The sequence below is a fragment of the Aspergillus foveolatus genome, assembly GCF_047715535.1.
Source record: "Aspergillus foveolatus strain CBS 279.81 unplaced genomic scaffold BDW70scaffold_30, whole genome shotgun sequence".
NCBI classification, from domain to species: Eukaryota; Fungi; Ascomycota; class Eurotiomycetes; order Eurotiales; family Aspergillaceae; genus Aspergillus; species Aspergillus foveolatus.
In genome coordinates this window covers 282,237-301,814 of record NW_027396094.1, presented here as the reverse complement: position 1 = coordinate 301,814, position 19,578 = coordinate 282,237, and the positions used below count along the sequence as shown (strand labels likewise).

Genomic DNA, 19,578 nt, shown 5'->3' with positions numbered 1-19,578 from the left:
GATACACTGATTCCGGGCCCAGACCGAGCCATGTCTGATCTAAAACAAGAATTAAAGCCTAAGTATACAACCTAGCAGGCAACATCAAGTCAACAATACCAATGGGTCGGCGCTAAGGTACCACTACTGCAATCACCATTCAAAGGGTCATCCCAATCGGGCATCCACGCCAGAAAGTCGACGCCAAACTCCTCAATCTCTCGAAGTAAGTACAGCGGAAATCGCGCATCGAAGTGATTCCGGTCCCTCAACTGACGCGTGACCCTATCTGCATGAGCGGTAACAACTCTCTTCACAAGTGTATCCTTCTCCTTAATGGTCCAGTACACTTCGCGCACGAAGCGCGGATAAACAGTGGGAAAAGACGTTCTCTGCAGAACACTAACAATTCTGTTGACGGTGTAAAACTTGAGTGCTCGTATCCGAAGACGCTGCGCTAGAACATGTACTTGGAGGTGAAGAGATAACTCGCAACAATCCAGCCGGTCTAATGTAGGCAGTTAGTATCTGCCTATTTTCCAAGAGAGCACACTGCATACCAATAGGATCAGCCGATACAGTCTGCCCCTTCGCCATGAATCGGCTTGGAAACCCGAAATCCATAAAGAAATCATAGTTGCACGTATAGAGAAACTCGATTGCCATCCGAAAGACAAGCGGATGACATTTTATCTTGATTCTACAGCGGCGCTAGAGAGACTGCTTAGGTTTCGACACTACAGAATCCCAGGAGGATGAAGCGAGGATTACATACGGCTCTCACCGGAGCTTTTTGAACACAAGCCCTGATGGTCGGGGACTGGGCGCAGACAATTGCTTTGTGGCAGGGAAATTCTATGTTCTGGCATTCGATGATCATGTCAGAGAGGAAGGCACTCTCGCGGTCTCTTATAAGTGTACTAGGAAGTGGTTTGATCAGCTGGATATGCCTTTAGGTTCTTAGGTACTGGGTACACAGCAAGCTCACTTTTCGATATGGTGCACTAGCTCTTTCCGCCGAACGGTTATGGAGCCACTCGCCACGGCATAGATATCCTCGTGTGCTCTCTGTTCTGCTATTCGACGCGCTTGACTTTGCTGTTGTTCGTCGACGGATTCCTGGACCGAAGACATGGTGGCTAGTGCGATTTAGATCGTGAGCGTAAGGCCTGAGACCGTGATGACAATAAACTAAAGTTGACGAGATGAGAAACGGGATTATATAAATGAACGACAAGTAAGAGAAGGATGGGTTCACGTTGTGGCAGGTTGAGAGACCGGATGTCGGCGACATTCGAGTATGTCGTCCGAGACAGGAAGGAGGCCACCATCAAGCTCCTTCCAGGACAATATAATTCGACGGTCATATTTATGTATACCTAATGCTAGTATACACCATTATTTGATTGTAACTCCTGCCTCGCCTCATCGGCAGCTCTATCGTGATACATGTCTATCGTGAGTCGTAAGTCGTACAGGCCATCCTTGCGAGCGCATCAGGATGACCGAGATACTATGCAGTTCTTCGTGCCTCCAACTAGGCACCCAATGCAATTCCAACCTCTAGTAACAGAAAATCAAGCAAAGTATAGAAAGCTCAAAGAGAGATTACTGAGCTTCAGTTGCCCAGGATGAGGGCTCGCGCCTGTTTGGGGTTAGTTCCGAGGATGCTGATGAGGTACTCGATGCTGTACAGAGTCAGTATGCGAAATCCGAGACAATACCAGATTGGTGCTCACCTAGCCTCTGACGCGAGCCTTCGCTTCTCGGCCTGGAATTCTTTCTGACAGGCTTCCCACAGGACCTCCCGCTTCTCAGGGAGCACTGTCTTGATGCGGAATTTGAAAGTTGCGCTCACCGGCCGGTGATCTGACGCCCGAACCTCATGGCGCCGGTACTCAAGCTGCTTAATCCGACCTAGTCCCCTATACAGGACCCGGTCACACCAGGCAGGGGATCGCTTTTTGTCGCTGGAGTCGTATTCATCCGTGCCCACATCATACTTGTATGTGGGAGCAAACGTGATCGGGGCCTCTTGGAACGCTCTCAGCCGGAATCCAGGGTTCTTACGTCTCGATGCGAGAAGTTGGTCTCGTTCGAGAAGTTTTGCGAGATTATTGTTTCGAATATCCTCGATGATCACGTGTCGCGGCACCGAGTCAATGCGGTAGTTGAGGTCTCCATTCAGTATACATATTTCATGGTCCATTATCATCGACCCATCTCCGCCACTAACAAAGTGATCCAGCCGAGAAGTCATGCTCGTCTCCACAGGCAGCGACTCAGTCTCAAGAATAGCGGCGATATCGTTGTTGCGGTGCGTGGTTTGCGTCTGCCCTGCCGCTAGATGGCAATTAACGAAGCAGAGGGAGCTGTCATCAAGGACAAAGCGGAAAACAAGAGCACCCTACATTATTAGCGTCACTCCGTACGATGAGCGTTTAGAAACCTACCTTATTGCCATGCAATCCTCCCATGCCCCGCTTTATCTCAGCGGCACTGACGTCCTTGATCTTTGCCCGTTCTTTGTGCTTGACGAATATACACGTAAAGAGACCAATCAAATTCGCACTATGCAAGAGCACGTACGACTCCTCCAGTGGCATACAGTCATTGATACAACGTGTCAAGTGCTCCATCCACACGCGGTACTGACGACTCATATGCTCTTTCTCGCCACTTTCCTTTTTCTTGCTTCCTAGAAGCAAGCTCTCTGCAACAGGTTAGCAGCGGAGGTTCAAAAGTGCGAGATCCAATACGTACTGGCTGTTATCTTCTTATTTTCGAGATCGACCAGTTCCTGGAAGCCGAACACGAGAATCTCCGGCGGATTTTCTGGGTGAATAGCATCTTGAATGAACGTCGATGTGCGCACACTGCCCGGGGTAGAGGCACCGGCATTCCAGGTCATGATCACTGCACTGATCTCGCGAAAAGTGCAGAACTCCACATCTCTCTTTTGCATGTGGACTTCTATTTCATTGTTAGCCAGTTAACCACTCCAAGGGTCGACGACACCAACCTAGCCAATCGTCTTCGAGCATTCCATCCCAAAGACGAATGCAGTTGTCTGTCCCAAGGGACGTCACTTGTAGTCGATTCATGGTCCAAACACTGCTTGAATCGAGTAAGAACCCGCAAACTGGGCTGTCGTGCGCGCGCCAGTCCTTCAGAACCGTCCAGGGGTCGGTACTTGTATCATACACGTAAATCATGCCGGTCTTATAGGCAGCCCAGAGGTTGTTTCCCACAATACCCAGGCAGTTAATTTTGTATACACTGACGTTCACCACATTGAGACAGGCATAATTGCTCGCTGAGTAGACGGTGACTTTGCCATCCGCGTGACCGAGATACACCCGGCCACCATCTCGTGTGGTGTAGGCGCCGGAGGTAACTTCTCCCGTGTGGTGCGAACCCAGCGGCTTTCTGAGGACTTTAAATGAAACGTCATCAGGCGCATTCGGCCGATACAAATGCACCTCCTTCCCTGTAGCAAGCCATAGGGTGTCTCCGACAACCATGGAAAAGGTATGCCCCCTTGCAACCCTGTCGTAAGGATTATGATAACTATATTGAAGATTCGGCACGCCCGACTCATCCGGAGGCCACACTAGTAATCTGCCTTCATCGTCAAGCGTCCACATTTCCTTCTTATGCCGTAAAATTTTGATCACCTCCCGACGCGATGGATATGACCGAGAGGCCACTACAGACCCACTGAAGACATCGATCTCGTGAAGCTCCCCTGTGTTTGTGCCTACCCAAACACGCCGGCCTTCATCATTAAGTCCGGTCCCGGGCTTAAAGGCCAGCGACAGACTCTTGACCGTTTCACCATGACTTAAGCTCATGATCTGCTCACCAGTCGTGAGATCCCAGACGCGTGTGATGTAACCGGTTGTGCAGACGTGCTTCCCACACACATCCATAAGCCGAGTGTCATATCGCGTATTGATCTCCCTCGGCCCAGACTTCAGAAGCGGTGGTCGCCGGTTAGCGTTCGATGCGTCTGGATAATCGGTACGCATTGGTGGCTCATCCGCAACCAATTCTTCTTCGCTTGATATAGGGTTATTTACGGGTGGTGGGGGGCCTAGCTTAGTTTCCCTAGAAAATGACGGCTGACGTTGAATTTTAGGTGCGGGAATCGAATCGGCTCTAGGCGGGGGTCGAGGAAATGCAGGATTTTCGGAAGTCGGTGTTTGTCTTGAAGGAGACCGGCCGCTCCTTCGGGCCGTGGATGGATGGCGGGGTGGGAGGCCTGGTCGGGCGTGGGGGCTGTCGCTCTTCTGATTAAGCCGGGCAGATAGCGGCGCACTTGCCAAAGACGATGGTTGGACAGAAGGGCCTCTGGGAGGAATCTGTACCGTCAACGGCTTCGATTGTCGTGGAGGTTCAGGGGCCGGAGAGCGGCGCGATGCTGATGTCGCCCTGGATCCTTGCGAAGATGCCAGGCGGCCAGGCGACCTTTCCATTGACCTCCGCGTAGGAATCTCCACCGCAGATAGAGGCGGAGATTGCCGGCTCGGGGGGCGTCGTTGTGGTTGAACTGGTTTCGTGACCGTAGGTCGACTTGGCGGTGTCTTTTCGGGGCTGCCCGGCGGCGTGCTAAATGGCGACACATGTTCTTGCGACGAGGCCTGCGGCGCAAGAGACGTATTTGACTCGTGGAAGGATAGGGCCGCCGGTTTGGCGGGGATCTTGGGTTTCGTTGCTCGATTGAGAGGGGGCAAGGTAGGGCTACCTCCAGTAGATCCTACTGAGGAGGACAATCGGGGGGAGAGTCCGGATGGCCGCTCTGTCGCCGCGGATGTCGAATTAGTGGGGGTGGTTGGCCGACTGGACGACGGTTTACTGGACGCAAGATGCAGGGATTCTCGCGAAGCACTCGGCGGACTACGGCCGGGGCGGGCATCATCTCCCCGAGCACGATCGGTACTGAACCCACGCGGCGGAGAACGCGGGGAGTCTACTGTCAGAGTAGGTGGCAGCTGCGGCGACGAGTGGAAGACCATTGACATGGGCCTGCTCTGCCGCCTTCCAGGTGATATCCCCGGAGATCCACCATTCCGCCGGGAAGTACCATTCCCATAATCAGATCGGCGGCCATTCGGCGTGTTTGTCCCAGAGCCCCAAGGAGATGGACGTGGTAGATCGAGAGAGGCTCGTGTGGATGAACGAGGATCGTCGGCTGGCTGCGGAGCCTTAAGAAGGTAAGAATCGTGGGAACCGTTGGGAACTGCCGACGGTGAACGCCGATGCGAAAGATTCTCAAAATGGGAAAGAAGTGACGATACTGGTCTCTGGACAGCGGTCTCGGTTAGTCCTTCAATTTCGTTCACTATAGCGGATGACGTACGATGGGGGCGCTATCCGTAGCTTCTTTGCCCTTGTCGTTTCCCTCCATGACGACAAATCTGGAGCGAGGATCGGTCGGAAAGCTGGATCATAGGCTCTCGATCAGATTAATTACAGCACCCAATCCAAAGTTCACCAGGGTTCAATGAGAAGTAGTGCCGAACAGAGATGCGGAGGAATTGGAGAGGATGACTAGGCAAGCCGCCAACGGTCCGTTTGCCGAGCTAAATGTAAGGAGTCGGCGCAAAGAGAACGAAAAAACAGGAATTCAGGAGTGACGCTGCAAGGTTGTATATGAAAATGAAAGAGCGGCGGACAAAGTCGAAGAATATCAAGTGTCGGAGGTGAATATGAAACGAGGCTTAGAGGTGTGTACGTAGTTAGTTCGGAGGGGGATGAAAGAAGTGGCAGGAAGCGGACCTGGAGTGGGGGATGCGCTCGAACCAACTCGCGAACAGGAGGAGAAAAAAGGAGTCGGGTAGAGGCAGTGTAAAGGACAACAGAGCTATTTGCTAAATTTTGAGGGCTGCAAAAAAAGGAGCACACCATCTGGCTGGACCAGCTGATACCGGCGACTGCCTACTGATGTTGTTCACTCGAGTCGCGTGAATTGAATTATTTTTAGTTTTAGTTTCCGCCTGAAGTACCGCATTTCTTTGGTGTCCTGTTTGACTGAGTCTATACTCTATCTCAACCAAGACGGTAATCGTGGTACAGTCTTTTCCCCTCCAACCGCGGTCTTTGCTCTTTTCCTAGATTCGATTTCTCCTTGCCCCCTCTTCCTTACCATTATGTGGTCCGTACCCCTGATACTATCTATGGTGGCCCGCATGCTAACGCAACTCCAGTAAACACATACTCAACGCCCAGGTGGCCATTCGATCCCCATGCTGTGCGTATATACTCTTACCCATTACCGTGAAACATTTTATACATCCAGCTGACAGCCGCTTTTGCCAGGCCGCAAATGGTTCGATTGCGCCGAATGCCACCTTGAGCAAGAGTCTCACCCACTCCAGAAATCCTCCGACATGGTACGCCCTTTTCCACGGTTTCAGCATATGGGAGGCAGATTGGTGGGACAACGGCTAATAAAGGATAGACCTTCGCTTGCAAGAAATGCAAGAAGTGTTTCCGTAAGGACGCGGCGGAGTTTGAGGAAAGGTACGCTGGCAGCGTTTACTTCGCGGAATGGAGGTCTAATGGGTATCGATTAGTGACGAGTACTGCCCACACTGCGATAATCACTTCGTGATCGAGGCTGTCACGCCGAAACCGACGTTACAGGTTGAGGGTGATGACGTGCGGATAAACTCCAGGTATGCGACTCCCGCGGCGACAAAGCGAAGGATATGCGCTGATGAGAATATAGAATGCTCAAGGATGACCGTGTGCGCGGCGATCAAGAACGTTCTATCTTCAACGCCAAAGACACTGCGGATCGTTTAGGGTAGACGAGCGTATCATAGATAATGATGATTTACGACCTTACGCCCTCCAACACTTTCAACTCCGCCAAAGCGAATTAGATTTCGAAATACACTCTTGAAGAGCTGCTTATAATCGTAGATGTTTCGTTTCTACAGAGCCAGAAATCGAATGATGGAAGCATCAACCTTAGGCTTAAGTAGCCCGCATAGCCCTTCTGATGCCATTAACCAGTGTTACCTACTCCCGAGCCTCGCTGGACTCCCCGCCACCGGATCGTGTTAGAATGGCCGCCGTAGTAGTGCCGGCCCGAGTCTTCTTCTTTGCTGCTTCTTCCTGTTTCTCCGTCTCTATGCTCTTGACGTAAGATTCGATCTGGTCATCGGGAAGCATCTCAATCGTCTTGCCCGGTGACATTATGGCAACTTCAATATTTTTGGCACCTGTTTGCACCACCTCCAGCAGCGACTTGATAGTAAGCTGAATCGTCTGCTCTCGGTCCATATCATCCTGGTGGTTGCGCTCAAGGAATTCCCGCACGGTCTTGCTGGAACGGCCGATCGCATTCGCTTTCCTGTATAAACCACGTCTCAGTTACAACTCAACCTAAAATTCCACCCAACCATGGAGATATGACGTACCAAGCAGAGTAGATACCCGATGGCTCCGTCTGGTATAGTCTGGGCGTCTTATCGTTCGGATCAAATCCAACAACCAAGGTGCTGATACCAAAGGGTCGAACACCTCCACTTTGCGTGTATCGCTGTTGCACGGTGGCAATGTATTTAGTGATGTATTCAATGCTGACGGGGTCTTCGACAGTCAAGCGGTGTGACTGAGCTTCTAACCGGGCCTTGTCGATGAGAATCCGAGCGTCAGCATTTAAGCCAGCGAAGGCGAGGATAGCGTGGTTGTCCAGGACGGCGATCTTCGATGGTGTGATGCGGGTATCTTGGAGTTTCAGAGCGGACCGTTTCTCGCATCCCAACACAACGACATCTTTCCCCTTTACACCGACAGCGCAAGTTCCTACAGCCGGTAGAATATTGGGTCAGGATTTCAGATATGCAGTTTTTAGGAACAGATCTTAGAGTAAACCTACCTCGCTTGACAGCTTCCATAGCATATTCCACCTGGAAGACGTGCCCGTCAGGGCTAAAGGTCCTTAGTTAGTTGTGTCGCAAGCAGAAAGGAGCAATCTCCGCGTACCTAAAAACTGCACAGTTGCATCAGCTCACGTTCAGTACCAACGAAGCAGTTACTAAAGAAGCTAAGCCGTCTTACCTGAAAGAGCTCGGTCGTATCCGGACATAATGAGCGGTGAGTATCTTTGAGAACCGCGGGAAATCTACAAGACAGGAATGTAGACTGATTAAGGTAGCTCGGAGCGTGGTAAGGAGATGCAATTCCTAGGGACAAGGGCGTGAGGTGCTGGGATGAGAGAGCCAGCCTGGGCGATGACAGATGGAGGTGAACGCGAGTCCCGCGGTTGCCTCAGAGCTCAATGCCAAGCGCGCGGCTAACTGGCCAGCCCAGTCCCACAGCTACAAGCCTACAGCTTATTTCATGAAGGAGGCTCATACATTTATTTCGTTGTAATGTTGTATTCCTGCCTAACTGCTTTCAAGGTACCTGAGTATGGTTAGGAAATAAAATAACGACTATACTCAAGCAAAAAGACTACTTGCGCAGTGTCTTGAATACAGAAAAATGCTGGCTACACACTTGCTGGGAGCCGTCTTCACTATGACGAGTAGGAGTCAAAGCTGCTTTGGATGCTGTACATGATGTTCGCTAAATAGTACCTAAGCTATAGTGGCACAAGGACCGCACATTGACTTTTCCTAAAAAGAACACAACACATGAAAGACAAGATAAGAAGAGATACAAATAACAGGTCGAGATTATGAACAACCAAAGCAATCTGGCGGTACTCACAATCCCCGATCCGTGTGCTGCGTATGTCCAAAAGCTGTTATTGCTGGATCAAAAGGAATACCCCAACACCCCCAACAGTCCGTTCCATGTATCCCATCCGTGATCAATACCATAATTCTCCAAAAAGTCCTGTTGCCGAAGAGCGCAGAGATGAGTTCGGAAAAGCAAAAACAAAACCAATATCTAGAATGCAATGTCATGCTTGAGAGGACCGCATCAGGGCTCGCGTTATGTAGTGAAATCTCGGGGTCCCTGCGGAAGCTCAAGCCTGAGATGGATAGGTAAAGCGGATGTCGACGGAAAGAGCCAAAACAGCGAGGATCGCGCCAAACCGGAGAATCGAGGGATAGCCACCAGCACCCACCTGCCGGGACCATCGTCTATACCTTGGAACATCGCTTTCAAACCATAAGACCAAGAACATACCGAAATACAGTCGAATAAAGTGCGCACAGATGACTGACGAAAAAAGGATAAGAAAAACAGGGATCAAAGGGGGCAAAATGAAGACACGCTACCTGCCTGCTCCTCCCAACCTGATGCACCAGAACTGCAGAACCCGTAGACAAACACGCATCAATAAACGTGCACCGACATATCCGCATCTCCATATTGACAAATAAACAAGAAAGTGCAGATAAAAAGTATCATCCTCCATTCAAGCCAAAAGCGATCGTTTATGCAGGCGATTTGCTGGAACCAGCACCATTTCGGCGAGAATGAGCATCATCCGATACTGTCAACCCACCTAAGCCCGAGGACAGGAAGGCGAAAGGGTCGTTAGAGCCATCGTTCCCATAGAAGTTTCCATTTGAGGCGCTAGTGGAGGAGGTGTGGTCTGCTCCAGTGAAAGCCGCCTGGGTTGCCGGGTTGGCGAAAGAGGCGGCGGCATGAGAGGTGTTTGTTGAACCATAACCGGGGGTCATCTGCCCCATAGGTGGATACGCTCCAGGAGCGCTTCCAAGGCCGGAAGGGAGTCCATAGGTAGCAGGATGTCCTCCGAAAGGCTGGTTAAATCCGCCAAATGCAGCGCCGGTGGAAGCGAATGGGCCAGGTGTTGGGGTGCTGCTCATGGAGCTGTGGCCGAAGTTCGACGGAGGGTCCATTGGGGAGGGAAACGCCGAGTCGGCAACGACAGCAGCTCCTGATCGAGGGGCACCGCAGCGCAAGCAGTTGATGTTCTTAGCGAAGTTATGGTAACCGCAACCCTCAGAACCACACTTCCAATCACCCGCACGGAATGGAACCACTCCACCATTACCACCACGAGAGTGTCCCATTCCGTGACCGTGGCCGCCAACGTGCGGTGGCATCATCGAGGGAGGCCCATAGCCGTACCCGTAAGCCATTGGGTCAGGGTTAGCGGCCATCGCAGGGAAAGAGCATCGGAAGCACGCTGTGCGGCGTTGGAAGTTGGAGAACCCACAAGAGGGGCAGGTCCAGTCTCCGGGTCGAGGGCGGTTCTTCGACGGGGGGAACGGCGTAAGAATCTCTGCTGCTCGGTCAAGAACACGGCTAGATGATGGGGAAACCTCAATGGCTTTCTCATTGAGGGCGCGTCCGTTCATGCAGAGGCTCTCCGCAGCCTGATTGATGTTAGATTTGTGAGACGAGAGAAGTAAAGACACGGTTGAACATACCTCTTCGTGAGATGAAAAGACCGCGAATCCGGTACCGGTCGGTTTGTGCTGGTCCGGAGTACGAAGAGTCCAGAAAGCGATCGGGCGACCGCCAAACTGGGTGAACCAGCTCTCCAATTCTGACTGAGTAGTGTCGTGAGGCAGACCACTCAGATGAAGCACCTTGCTACGCTCTGCCAAGAATGCACGAACATCTGCTCTCGCATCCATTGGCCGAGTAAGAATCTCCGGATGCTCATGAGCGGGCTGAGACTTCCGAATCAGTCCCCGGAGAACTCGGGCCAGTGTAACGGCCTCGTCCATGGCCCGACGGGGGGAAGCGGGCGCCAAAGCCTGCAGGTGGAATGGAAGGTTATGCTTGATTGGGGCAGAGGACTGAACCGGTTCGACTTCGAGCGCAGCACAGATGTTGGAGAGAGAGCTGGGACCAAAGGGAAGAGATTCGGGGTGGTGGGTTTGCCATCTCTGGTACTCGGTGCGAAGGTCAAATGTCCGCGAGTGTTGAAGGTACGCGGGAAGGACAACTGCTTTATCTCGAGCCTCTCGGGGCAGCTGAACCCGAAGATCCCACGAATCCAAGGTCACAAAGGCAAATTCCAGCTTCCTATCCAAGAGGTGTTCCTGGGCGAAGGCGTCAAACCGGTTGATGGCATCGCGGAAGCTGCCTGCTGAGCGGACGTGCTCCCAGGTCAGCGTTGTCAGGCTCGCTTGTCGTCACTGTCAGCCATTGCAACAGCAAGCCAGTATATAATGGGAGGATAATTGGAACAAAGAAGAGGAAGTTATGTGATATCTAAATGCAGAGCAGTTGCTAGCGTGTACTTACTGCAAAGCGGCGTGATCGGGGTGTTGACGGGCTTGACGAGGACACTCTCGCGGTGCAACTAAGAGACCAGAACCCGGTCAGCGGCATGCAAAGCATAGGATTGCGGAATGTCGCTAGGCAGAATCCCGGCTAGGCCGACGAGAATCAAGACACAAAAGAGGGGGTGGACTAGGTGTGGTGCAGGGAGAGAATCACTGCGTACCTCCTCGCAGGTTTTGGTATCCAACAAGATCCACCCCAACTCGATCACCTCTGCAGAGTCCTTGGTGACGTAGACGCCATGCTCATCGCAGGTAGTTGCCACATGAACGACGATGTAGCGGTCCAGCTTGGGCGTGGGAGCTGATACGGAGGCCATCGCTCAGGGTCTCGACGCAGGCTCCGGATGCCAAAGGCGCAGAGCAGGGGGGATGGGGGGGGGGGGGAGTACGGAAGGGAGGAGAGGGAGAGGGAGAAAAATCGTGCCTCTGCAAGTGGGGGCAGAAGACACGGATCCACGACCAGAAGGAAAAAGAAAGTCGTGAATCAAGCAACAAAAAACATACAGCGAAAGGAAGAGAAGCGAGAGGAGAGGGAGGAGAGTGGGAAAGGAAAAGGATGGGGAAGAAAAAGAAAGTCGCCCAGAAGCTGGACTTTTGGTGGAGCGTCGAGATTATTAGAACAGGGTCGGGTCTGACTTTTGAGGGGATTGGGAAGAAGTTGACCACCGCAACTTTTGTATTATTAGTCTGTCAATTATAGTTAAGGAATTCAACTGTCTCAATGAGTCCGGCTGCGTCTTCATTGGATTCTACAGGTGCTGCCATCTGCCCAGGATTGTCAACCGTACGGTGTTGCCGAGACGCTTATTACAGTCTCGAGACCAAGATACCAGCAGTCATCCATCATCAACTCCAGTTAGTCGACTAATGAGATATTATTTATCGTATTCACGAACACGCAATTATTAAAAGCCTCTAGATAACTGCAAAAGAGCCAGTAATAAAGGTACTCGAGATATGGACGAGCGTATCGGACCTCTTTGCATCTCCGGTGTATCGTGTGGCCTTCCTTAGTAGCCTCACAAAGCCCATTGAACACTCCCTATCCGGCTAGGCACGACAAGGACCCGGGAGGTCAAAGCAGTCTCTCAGAGTCAACCATTAATCTTTACTTTGGTACCTCCGGAGTATTTCAAAGCAGCGAGGCAGGCAGACGATTTGGAGGAAGAAATTAAAACGGAAGCCTCGCATCCGAGTGCTAAGAGTCTCCACATGCGGTCTTGCCCGCATTGAATCAAGCCCCGAGTCGCGTCATCAGAGTCATAAGGCTGCCCAAGACAGATTCATTCTCACATTGACGTAGATACATTTATGGTTGGGTTGAATCGTTGTAACATGTTCTGGTAAGTTTAAACAGATTGGACGACCCTTCCACACTGATCACTGTTGATACCACGCGATAACTCAGATGCTACCTAAGACTAAGACTAGCCACTTCTGGCCTGGAGGCAGCTGTCAGTCTGGGATAACTTCGCCAAGAGCTGAGCTATCCTGGGAGAGTCAATAGAAAACAGATCCATACTCCCTACATGAACGTTTAAAAGTGAATTATTCGTAACATATATAGAGCATCTTCAAACATGACCAAAAATCGAATAAATACATCGCAACCTAACCATAAATGTGACCATTAGCCCTGCCGGGAAACCTCCCCAACGCCGAACCAGACAGCAAAGATCTCGAGACCGAAAATCACTCCTCCATAGCATCGGCATCCTCCTCTTTGATAACAGTCATTCTACTGTCCACAGTCGCCCGGCTATCCTCATTCTCATCCTCTTCCATGATACTCGGCTCTACGGATACACCGCGGCGCCCAAAACCAGGCTCTACGGACGGCCGAACACTTCTGGAGGATCGAACACTGCCAATGTCACTTTCGACACTGCTCTCGCGGCCGCGTGCGCTAGAAGGTCGCATGGGAGCCGCCAGCAGCTTGAGCACCACGTTCTTCACCTTGACGAGAGCATTTCGGCTAGCAGCATCAGCCGCCACACCTTCTTCAATGGTCTGGTCAAGTAGCTCCTTGACTTCCTGCGCGAGGGCAAGGTTCTCGGGACTGAGTTCGCCCTGGGAGCTTCGCACGCTGGAGCGGAATGAGTCGTCTTCGGGGGCCTGAGACGCTGAGCGCGAAGGTGCTGTTGGCGGCGCAATATAGAGCTTGCTCATGAGTGAAAACAGGAGTTTCCGTTCTTCTTTAGAGCAGCGATTGCTGCCTTCACTGATACCGAGCACTCGTTCCAGTATGTCCTTAATCAGTTGCAAGTGGATAATGCCACAAACATTGGAGCTAGCAGGACCCCCAGCAAGGACCCGTTCGCCGCCAAGTCCGATCACTCTTCGCTCATCCGTCCACTCCGCAAGCATACCGAGAACTCCGCTCATCAGTGCCTTCAATTCCTTCTCCCCGACAGACTCATCAATATCGCCATCACTGTCTTCTTCAGCCTCAAGTGAGTAGTATTCTTCCGCTGAATTTAGGATGGTCCGGATGACAGGAACGGTAATCTTTCTCATATGCTGGGTGTTATCCGGCCGGGAGTGGCAGTAGACAGGGAAGAAGTATGCGAGTGCCTGCCGGAGTGCGGGATTCTCGCGAGTTCGGGGATGGAAGAAGGACACGACGAGGGACTGTAGCAGTGTTTCGATGGCATGTTGGTTGAACTCTTGAATGGCCTCGGGGATATTGGCGGCGGATGGAGTGAAAACACCAGTGAGCAGAAGCTTAGAAAGAGCTGTCGCAGCTGCTGTTTGTACAGAGGCGGGTGAATTTGGTTTGAGAGCTCTGGAAAAGACCTTAAGCAGTGGCTTCTGGAACGCCGGTGGCGCAACTGTCTCTTTATCGGCCTGGGTAACGGGAGCCAGTAGCGAAGGATGGCTAGTTAACATATCGCAAAGAATATGAATAGCGGTGACCTGTAGGTTTTCGTGGCCTTTGCTGTAACAGTGAATGAACAGCGTCATATTTTCTTCTGCGAGAGTCTAACAGGAAGGTTAGAGAATAAGACGTAATTAGTAAAGAATGGAACTCACCTTGTCCAGCAAGCAGCACAGCCCAAGACATTCGAGACCGCGCTCTCGAATTGGCGCCTCGTGGCTCCGAACAGCAGGTACTACCAAGTTATTCAACATGGTCACCAGATTCATATTCGCTTGTAGGTTGCCTTCAACATTCTGGAGCATGCAGAGCGCAATGTGCAGACACTTCATATTAATAACGATTTCCTTAAGGACCTTAGCCTTTGCTTCCTCCTTGTTGAATGGCTTGTCATCTTCACTCATCGGCGTTTCGGATCGTTGGCGGCTGCTGGCATCATCGCTAATCTCAGACTTTGCAGAAACGAAACTATCCTCGGTGCTGATTGTGTCATGAACTTCAGCAATGGCTTCCAGAACAACACTGCAGAATTCGCTCTCGGCCGCAGCGTCAGGCCCACAGACACATCTCAGTGTTTCAACCGCGAGCTTGGTCGATTCCTGAGGGAGCTCTGGGACAGCGAGAGCCTCGCGGAGTAGGGAAAACATCTTTCGTCGCCCAACTTCGTCGCTGTAGTCTAGTGTCATAGCGATGTGAAGCAATTGCTCGACGATAAATTCGATTTCAACAGTATCGTCGTCGTTCACGTCAGTAGCATCCTTTGTGAGCTTCTTGCGCTGCAGAAGCTCGGTCATGTACTTATGAAGATACATTGCGAGGGCTGTAACGACTGGGATCTTCTCATCGGCGAGGCTGTCATATTTACCCTCGTTTTCAACCCGGCAAAAGTCATTGAAAGAGCGAAGGAGGAAAGCGGATTCGGCTGTCATTGACTCCCAGAAGGCTTCATCAAATAGTACCGCCTCTCGATAGTCCGGCCGACCTTCCCAGAAACTGCGCATAGCTTCGTGCGCTATGCCGGATTCCATACCTGAGTTCACCACATCGATACGCTCCAACAACTCCAGTAAAGCGGGAATTCTGGGTTCCGAGCGCTGCCCGAATTTCTCAGGGTCATTGTTCGTACCAGCGATATCCTCAATCCAGCGGTCATAGAACAACTTTCCAGTGGCCTTCCTCACACTTTCGTCACGATCACGAAGACCCCATCTGAGCAACTTTTCTCTCATAGAGAGAGATAAATGTCGGAAATCTCCCAGTGTCGGAAGTAGGCGAGAATATAACGCCCTTCGTGTGGGTGCATCGAGGTCACGGGCGCGTTCGAGGAGGTACGGAAGTGTAGACGGGATCAGTGGGAGGTTGAGGAGTAAAGTCCTCCGAACCTCTGCAGCCGTATCATTTTGCATTATGTCAACGAGCTTCTCCACAAGAGCACTCGTATCATCATTTTCGTCATCGTCCTCTTCATTTCCGGCCAAGCGGCCGAGACCCATCACTGCTTGTACCCGCACCGAAGGTTCTTTGTCGCGAATCCGCTTTAGGAGGCCTTGCCGGAGAGTGTGGTATAATTCGTCGTCTACGGTATCGAGTGAATTGACGATGTGCGCAATAATTTGCGTGGTACGGAAGCGCACAACCTTGTCTTTTGCAGACAGCAAAGGCACTAACAGGGAGACAAGACTGGTGGTCAAGTGGGCAGTCGGTCTTTCGTGGGAATTCTGCATATCGTCTTCATCTTCTTCAGATCCGAAGATCTCAGCGTCCTTTTCCGAGGCATGAGTAAGGAAGTTTCCGAGAAACCGCAAGATTCGATCGCCAACAGGCTCTGTCTTCTTAATAGACAAGATGCGCAACACACAGCGACCTACTTCGACGTTGAATTCCTTTTCTGGTACCGTCTCTTCGCCGGGAATCAATCGCTCTTCGGTTGAACTGTCTTTTTTGGAGTTCTTCTGAGGTATACCGCAGCACACCTCCTGGATTTTCCTAAGTCGGACGACAAGTTTGCGATGACCGGCAGTCGAGCGCTGGGCGTCCGCGAAAATGGCGCATACATCGCGGCGAAGAGTTGGAACAGCTTCAGGTAATGCAGGTTCCTCTGGGGTGGCAAATGATGGGGTCGCTGAGCCAGCGCGACCGCTTGTCGCAGTATGTGTAGAGCCTTTGCGCGAGGCGGTGGATGCTGAACGAGCGGAAACTCGACTCGGCATCTTGATCGAGGGGTAATGACGCAGTAAGGGTGTCGGGTCAGTAATCTGCGGCTGGTGATAAATTTCAACTCATCCTAGTATATCTTTACTTGCTGATCAGCCCGTTTCCAGTAGAGGCGTTTGTTTGGCGTAAGGTCGGCAGCAAAGAAGTTCGTTGGCTACTGCCACTACTCGTTATAACCGTTGCTGTGAGAGTCACGGGGCGGAGCATAAACAAACACCCCAAACCAGCAGATAGATAAGGGTTAGGGCAGCACGTGCGCTGCCCAGCAGCCTGCCACTCTTTGACGACCGGGTTCTTGATACATGAATACAATGCCTCAGCTACCCTAGTCATACTGTTCTCGCAATCAAGGGACCCGTATTTCCACCTCCAGACAGCTATTGTTGACTGAGTGTCTTGCCTGAGCCGAAATGCCTTGCATACTAGCTCGCACGCCATCTTTCACGTGATTTCTTACTAACGCCGGAAATCGGTCCCCTCGTTCGAGATACAGTCTGGGGAACTTCTTCTTGTCCTTTCTGTTTCAGGAGTAGCATTGATATTGACAGAATGTTTCGACAAAGCGTCCGGCGATTTGCCACAACTGCCCTGCGCAGCGCGGCTGAGAGCTCATACAACGTCCGGGTTTCCCAGGCGCAAGGTTTCGTCAACGGGCTGACCGAAGGTAAGCGGCACTTTCGGAATGAGACCAGCTAGGTATTTTCCACCATGTTTAACTAACGATTCACCCTAAAGCAATCGGCAACACGCCCCTTATCCGCCTTAAGCGCCTCTCTGAAGAAACCGGCTCCAACATCCTCGCCAAAGCTGAGTTTCAGAACCCCGGCGGCAGCGTCAAGGACCGAGCCGCATTATACGTTGTCAAAGATGCCGAGGAACGGGGTCTTCTAAAGCCCGGCGGCACCGTCGTTGAAGGAACAGCGGGCAACACGGGTATTGGACTCGCCCACGTCTGCCGGTCCAAGGGGTACAAGCTTGTCATCTACATGCCGAACACGCAGTCTCAGGGCAAGATTGATCTCCTGCGATTGCTGGGTGCGGAAGTGTACCCGGTCCCTGCGGTGGCGTTCGACAACCCCGAAAACTACAACCACAAGGCGCGGCGGCATGCGGAGTCGCTAGACAATGCGGTGTGGACAAATCAGTTCGATAACACGGCTAACCGCCGGGCTCATATCGAGACGACCGGCCCGGAGATTTGGGCGCAGACGGGTGGGAAGCTGGACGCATTTACGTGCTCGACAGGGACAGGTGGTACGCTCGCGGGAATCACATATTACCTGAAGCAGGCTAGCAGCGGCCGTGTCAAATCTTTCCTTGCGGATCCCCCTGGTAGTGTTCTGCACAGCTACATTCAGAGCGGTGGGAAGTTGGTTGAGCGGTCTGGTAGCAGTATCACTGAGGGTATTGGGCAGGGTCGTATTACGGATAATCTGCAGCCTGATGTCGGCACGTTGGATGGATCGCTGAATATTAGCGACGAGAAAACCATTGAGATGGTCTACCGCTGCTTGGATGAGGAGGGCCTTTACCTAGGCGCCAGCTCGGCTCTCAATGTTGTTGCTGCTAAGGAAGTTGCCGAGAAGTTGGGCAAGGGCAGCACCGTCGTGACCATCCTTGCTGATGGTGCGTACCGGTATGCGGACAGGCTCTTCTCCAAGTCATGGCTTGAGAGCAAGGGTCTGCGGAACGCTATCCCCAAGCATCTAGAGAAGTACATTGTTCTTCCTTGATCAGTGCGATTTCTCCCTGTAAATATTATGCTGTCTTATTATAGATCACTGCGCAATGCTAAAGGTCATTTACCAATCAGTTCCATACAGACAGCAGCTGTCTTACTCCTTATACCGGACGGTCAGATTCTTCGCCCTCCCATAACCGCTATACCCAACGCCCCTCAAATTCCACTGCGAGTGTTCAGCCTGCATATTGCCTTGCGCATCAATCGCCCGACTTGTCACCTCTTTACCCTTCCCAGTTTCAACCTCAACTTCTGCGCTCCACAGAATCCAACACCACTTCCTCATCCCGCCCTCAGCACCAGCTGATCCCGACTTTCCAATCTCAGCGTCAATCCAAGTCCTGCCCCCGTCTCCCGACACCTGCACCTTCACCACCGGTCCGCCCGACCCCTGAGGAACCGCATACCCCTTCACCTCCAGTTTGCCTGTATCCGACAAGTAAACTGTCTCATTATCCTCAGGTACTGCCACTACTGAATTGATGGATACTTCAGATATCGCGGGTGTCTGGTCCCAAAATGGTTCTGCCGCGTCACGGTCCACAGCTTCCTCCGGTAGAACCTTGTAGTCACGTCGCTGATAGAAATTCGTCGATTCCTGATCTTGGACTGTGATCCTGTCTAACCATTTCACCCATCTGGCACCTGCAATCCCAGGTAGGACAACGCGGACGGGGAAGCCGTGTTTCGGTTCAAGAGGAGCATCGTTCATCTGGCTGACGATCAGCCATCAAGTTATACAGTGTGTAGAACGGAGTACCAGTGGAAGCATGGGTGCAACCAACCTCCAACGCGAGTATCACATCAGCCTCCTCATCCAACCCCCGCTCCAACTCCACACTCCCTCCAAACCACTCATCCTCTTGACAGGGCACCTGAAACGATGAGAAGGCAACATGCAGCCCAGGCCGTCCCTTGTACTGATCTACCCCCGCTCGATGTAACACGTCTCTAAGTCTCGGGCCCCTCCACTTACAATTCATAATTGCCGCATCGCCCCAATCGATGCCCTCGACTTCTTTCAGCATGGTTCGCATCGTATGCCGCCGATTACCGGCGCATTCGAGCGCGCATAGGACCTCATGTTGCGGGAACTCGGTGGCGAGCTGGTGGACGCTCAGACACAGAGGAATTGTAACGAGGCCGTCAACTTCTATGGTGTGCCTATCTGCGGAAAGGTGTGGGATTGGACCGTGGTTTCGGTCGTAGGATGTTGAGCTGGGGGTTATGAAGTTTGATACGAGCTCCTTGACGGGTGGCTCCCGGTTCAATGGGTTTTCCTTGGTGTATTCTATGTGCTATTAACGTTAAGGTCTGTATGAAGAGTTAGCATGAGATAAACTTACTGTTGCAACCATATTGTCGTTTATTGTGCTGTTCACTGGTTGTTCAAGAGATTTGCCCCGATATCTATAGCCACGGCTCGCTTGACGTCATGCTACAAATCGTCATCTTATCTAGCAGCGACGGTTCTACCTCTATAGGGAACCAGAACGGTGGATTCGTCTTTTCTAGAGACGGTACAGATTTCA

At 51.9% G+C, this 19,578-nt stretch overlaps 9 protein-coding genes across 9 annotated transcripts; 2 read left to right on the top strand and 7 right to left on the bottom strand.

Moving 5' to 3' along the window:
- Positions 1-9: 9 nt before the first annotated feature.
- Positions 10-1,355, bottom strand: BDW70DRAFT_68111 (BTB/POZ domain-containing protein). The gene is made up of 4 exons (XM_073744576.1): positions 968-1,355; positions 755-899; positions 540-690; positions 10-487 (listed from the first exon to the last, which is right to left on the bottom strand). The coding sequence occupies exons 1-4, from the start codon at positions 1,111-1,113 to the stop codon at positions 90-92; spliced, it is 840 nt and encodes a 279-aa protein (XP_073595240.1). The 5' UTR covers positions 1,114-1,355; the 3' UTR covers positions 10-89.
- On the bottom strand, positions 1,356-5,707 carry BDW70DRAFT_68110 (putative inositol polyphosphate phosphatase). Its single transcript, XM_073744575.1, has 6 exons — positions 5,342-5,707; positions 3,002-5,285; positions 2,743-2,952; positions 2,433-2,692; positions 1,719-2,386; positions 1,356-1,667 (listed from the first exon to the last, which is right to left on the bottom strand). The coding sequence occupies exons 1-6, from the start codon at positions 5,387-5,389 to the stop codon at positions 1,598-1,600; spliced, it is 3,540 nt and encodes a 1,179-aa protein (XP_073595239.1). The 5' UTR covers positions 5,390-5,707; the 3' UTR covers positions 1,356-1,597.
- A 303-nt stretch (positions 5,708-6,010) lies between these two features.
- On the top strand, positions 6,011-6,839 carry BDW70DRAFT_68094 (CHY zinc finger protein). Its single transcript, XM_073744574.1, has 6 exons — positions 6,011-6,136; positions 6,189-6,232; positions 6,301-6,374; positions 6,443-6,504; positions 6,558-6,659; positions 6,713-6,839. Exons 1-6 carry the CDS (start codon positions 6,132-6,134, stop codon positions 6,792-6,794), a joined length of 369 nt encoding a protein of 122 aa, XP_073595238.1. The 5' UTR covers positions 6,011-6,131; the 3' UTR covers positions 6,795-6,839.
- On the bottom strand, positions 6,711-8,212 carry pre6 (proteasome core particle subunit alpha 4). Its single transcript, XM_073744573.1, has 5 exons — positions 8,053-8,212; positions 7,978-7,984; positions 7,871-7,923; positions 7,410-7,797; positions 6,711-7,342 (listed from the first exon to the last, which is right to left on the bottom strand). Exons 1-5 carry the CDS (start codon positions 8,078-8,080, stop codon positions 7,009-7,011), a joined length of 810 nt encoding a protein of 269 aa, XP_073595237.1. The 5' UTR covers positions 8,081-8,212; the 3' UTR covers positions 6,711-7,008.
- Positions 8,213-8,522: 310 nt separating this feature from the next.
- Positions 8,523-9,233, bottom strand: BDW70DRAFT_68061 (uncharacterized protein). Its single transcript, XM_073744571.1, has one exon. The coding sequence runs from the start codon at positions 9,081-9,083 to the stop codon at positions 8,703-8,705; it is 381 nt and encodes a 126-aa protein (XP_073595236.1). The 5' UTR covers positions 9,084-9,233; the 3' UTR covers positions 8,523-8,702.
- On the bottom strand, positions 9,234-11,613 carry BDW70DRAFT_68064 (putative RNA binding protein (Arp)). The gene is made up of 4 exons (XM_073744572.1): positions 11,375-11,613; positions 11,173-11,230; positions 10,347-11,053; positions 9,234-10,292 (listed from the first exon to the last, which is right to left on the bottom strand). Exons 1-4 carry the CDS (start codon positions 11,528-11,530, stop codon positions 9,384-9,386), a joined length of 1,830 nt encoding a protein of 609 aa, XP_073595235.1. The 5' UTR covers positions 11,531-11,613; the 3' UTR covers positions 9,234-9,383.
- Positions 11,614-12,616: 1,003 nt separating this feature from the next.
- On the bottom strand, positions 12,617-16,426 carry BDW70DRAFT_68055 (condensin subunit YCG1). Its single transcript, XM_073744570.1, has 2 exons — positions 14,247-16,426; positions 12,617-14,195 (listed from the first exon to the last, which is right to left on the bottom strand). Exons 1-2 carry the CDS (start codon positions 16,299-16,301, stop codon positions 12,906-12,908), a joined length of 3,345 nt encoding a protein of 1,114 aa, XP_073595234.1. The 5' UTR covers positions 16,302-16,426; the 3' UTR covers positions 12,617-12,905.
- Positions 16,427-16,846: 420 nt separating this feature from the next.
- BDW70DRAFT_137920 (cysteine synthase A) lies at positions 16,847-18,117 on the top strand. Its single transcript, XM_073737123.1, has 2 exons — positions 16,847-16,969; positions 17,041-18,117. Exons 1-2 carry the CDS (start codon positions 16,855-16,857, stop codon positions 18,036-18,038), a joined length of 1,113 nt encoding a protein of 370 aa, XP_073595233.1. The 5' UTR covers positions 16,847-16,854; the 3' UTR covers positions 18,039-18,117.
- Positions 18,118-18,140: 23 nt separating this feature from the next.
- BDW70DRAFT_160815 (putative sulfite oxidase) lies at positions 18,141-19,404 on the bottom strand (the record flags this gene model as incomplete). The annotated part of the gene is made up of 3 exons (XM_073740903.1): positions 18,141-18,758; positions 18,832-19,344; positions 19,393-19,404. The coding sequence occupies 3 exons, from the start codon at positions 19,402-19,404 to the stop codon at positions 18,141-18,143; spliced, it is 1,143 nt and encodes a 380-aa protein (XP_073595232.1).
- Between the last annotated feature and the right edge of the window lie 174 nt (positions 19,405-19,578).

What these genes read in the sequence shown, in the direction of transcription:
- BDW70DRAFT_68111 (XM_073744576.1), bottom strand. Translation starts at nt 1,113, where the DNA reads ATGTCTTCGGTCCAGGAATCCGTCGACGAACAACAGCAAAGTCAAGCG. An exon ending in AAAAAGCTCCGGTGAGAGCC is followed by an intron (nt 691 to 754) that starts GTATGTAATCCT and finishes CAGTCTCTCTAG; the next exon opens with CGCCGCTGTAGAATCAAGAT. An exon ending in TGTATCGGCTGATCCTATTG is followed by an intron (nt 488 to 539) that starts GTATGCAGTGTG and finishes TGCCTACATTAG; the next exon opens with ACCGGCTGGATTGTTGCGAG.
- BDW70DRAFT_68110 (XM_073744575.1), bottom strand. Translation starts at nt 5,389, where the DNA reads ATGGAGGGAAACGACAAGGGCAAAGAAGCTACGGATAGCGCCCCCATC. An exon ending in GCTCGAAGACGATTGGCTAG is followed by an intron (nt 2,953 to 3,001) that starts GTTGGTGTCGTC and finishes ACAATGAAATAG; the next exon opens with AAGTCCACATGCAAAAGAGA. An exon ending in GAGGATTGCATGGCAATAAG is followed by an intron (nt 2,387 to 2,432) that starts GTAGGTTTCTAA and finishes CTAATAATGTAG; the next exon opens with GGTGCTCTTGTTTTCCGCTT.
- BDW70DRAFT_68094 (XM_073744574.1), top strand. An exon ending in TCCAGAAATCCTCCGACATG is followed by an intron (nt 6,375 to 6,442) that starts GTACGCCCTTTT and finishes AATAAAGGATAG; the next exon opens with ACCTTCGCTTGCAAGAAATG. An exon ending in GACGTGCGGATAAACTCCAG is followed by an intron (nt 6,660 to 6,712) that starts GTATGCGACTCC and finishes ATGAGAATATAG; the next exon opens with AATGCTCAAGGATGACCGTG.
- pre6 (XM_073744573.1), bottom strand. Translation starts at nt 8,080, where the DNA reads ATGTCCGGATACGACCGAGCTCTTTCAG. An exon ending in TATGGAAGCTGTCAAGCGAG is followed by an intron (nt 7,798 to 7,870) that starts GTAGGTTTACTC and finishes TACCGGCTGTAG; the next exon opens with GAACTTGCGCTGTCGGTGTA. An exon ending in TCGGGTATCTACTCTGCTTG is followed by an intron (nt 7,343 to 7,409) that starts GTACGTCATATC and finishes TGGTTTATACAG; the next exon opens with GAAAGCGAATGCGATCGGCC.
- BDW70DRAFT_68061 (XM_073744571.1), bottom strand. Translation starts at nt 9,083, where the DNA reads ATGGTCCCGGCAGGTGGGTGCTGGTGGCTATCCCTCGATTCTCCGGTT.
- BDW70DRAFT_68064 (XM_073744572.1), bottom strand. Translation starts at nt 11,530, where the DNA reads ATGGCCTCCGTATCAGCTCCCACGCCCAAGCTGGACCGCTACATCGTC. An exon ending in ATACCAAAACCTGCGAGGAG is followed by an intron (nt 11,231 to 11,374) that starts GTACGCAGTGAT and finishes CTGGTCTCTTAG; the next exon opens with TTGCACCGCGAGAGTGTCCT. An exon ending in TCTTTTCATCTCACGAAGAG is followed by an intron (nt 10,293 to 10,346) that starts GTATGTTCAACC and finishes AACATCAATCAG; the next exon opens with GCTGCGGAGAGCCTCTGCAT.
- BDW70DRAFT_68055 (XM_073744570.1), bottom strand. Translation starts at nt 16,301, where the DNA reads ATGCCGAGTCGAGTTTCCGCTCGTTCAGCATCCACCGCCTCGCGCAAA. An exon ending in TGTGCTGCTTGCTGGACAAG is followed by an intron (nt 14,196 to 14,246) that starts GTGAGTTCCATT and finishes CCTTCCTGTTAG; the next exon opens with ACTCTCGCAGAAGAAAATAT.
- BDW70DRAFT_137920 (XM_073737123.1), top strand. Translation starts at nt 16,855, where the DNA reads ATGTTTCGACAAAGCGTCCGGCGATTTGCCACAACTGCCCTGCGCAGC. An exon ending in CGTCAACGGGCTGACCGAAG is followed by an intron (nt 16,970 to 17,040) that starts GTAAGCGGCACT and finishes TTCACCCTAAAG; the next exon opens with CAATCGGCAACACGCCCCTT.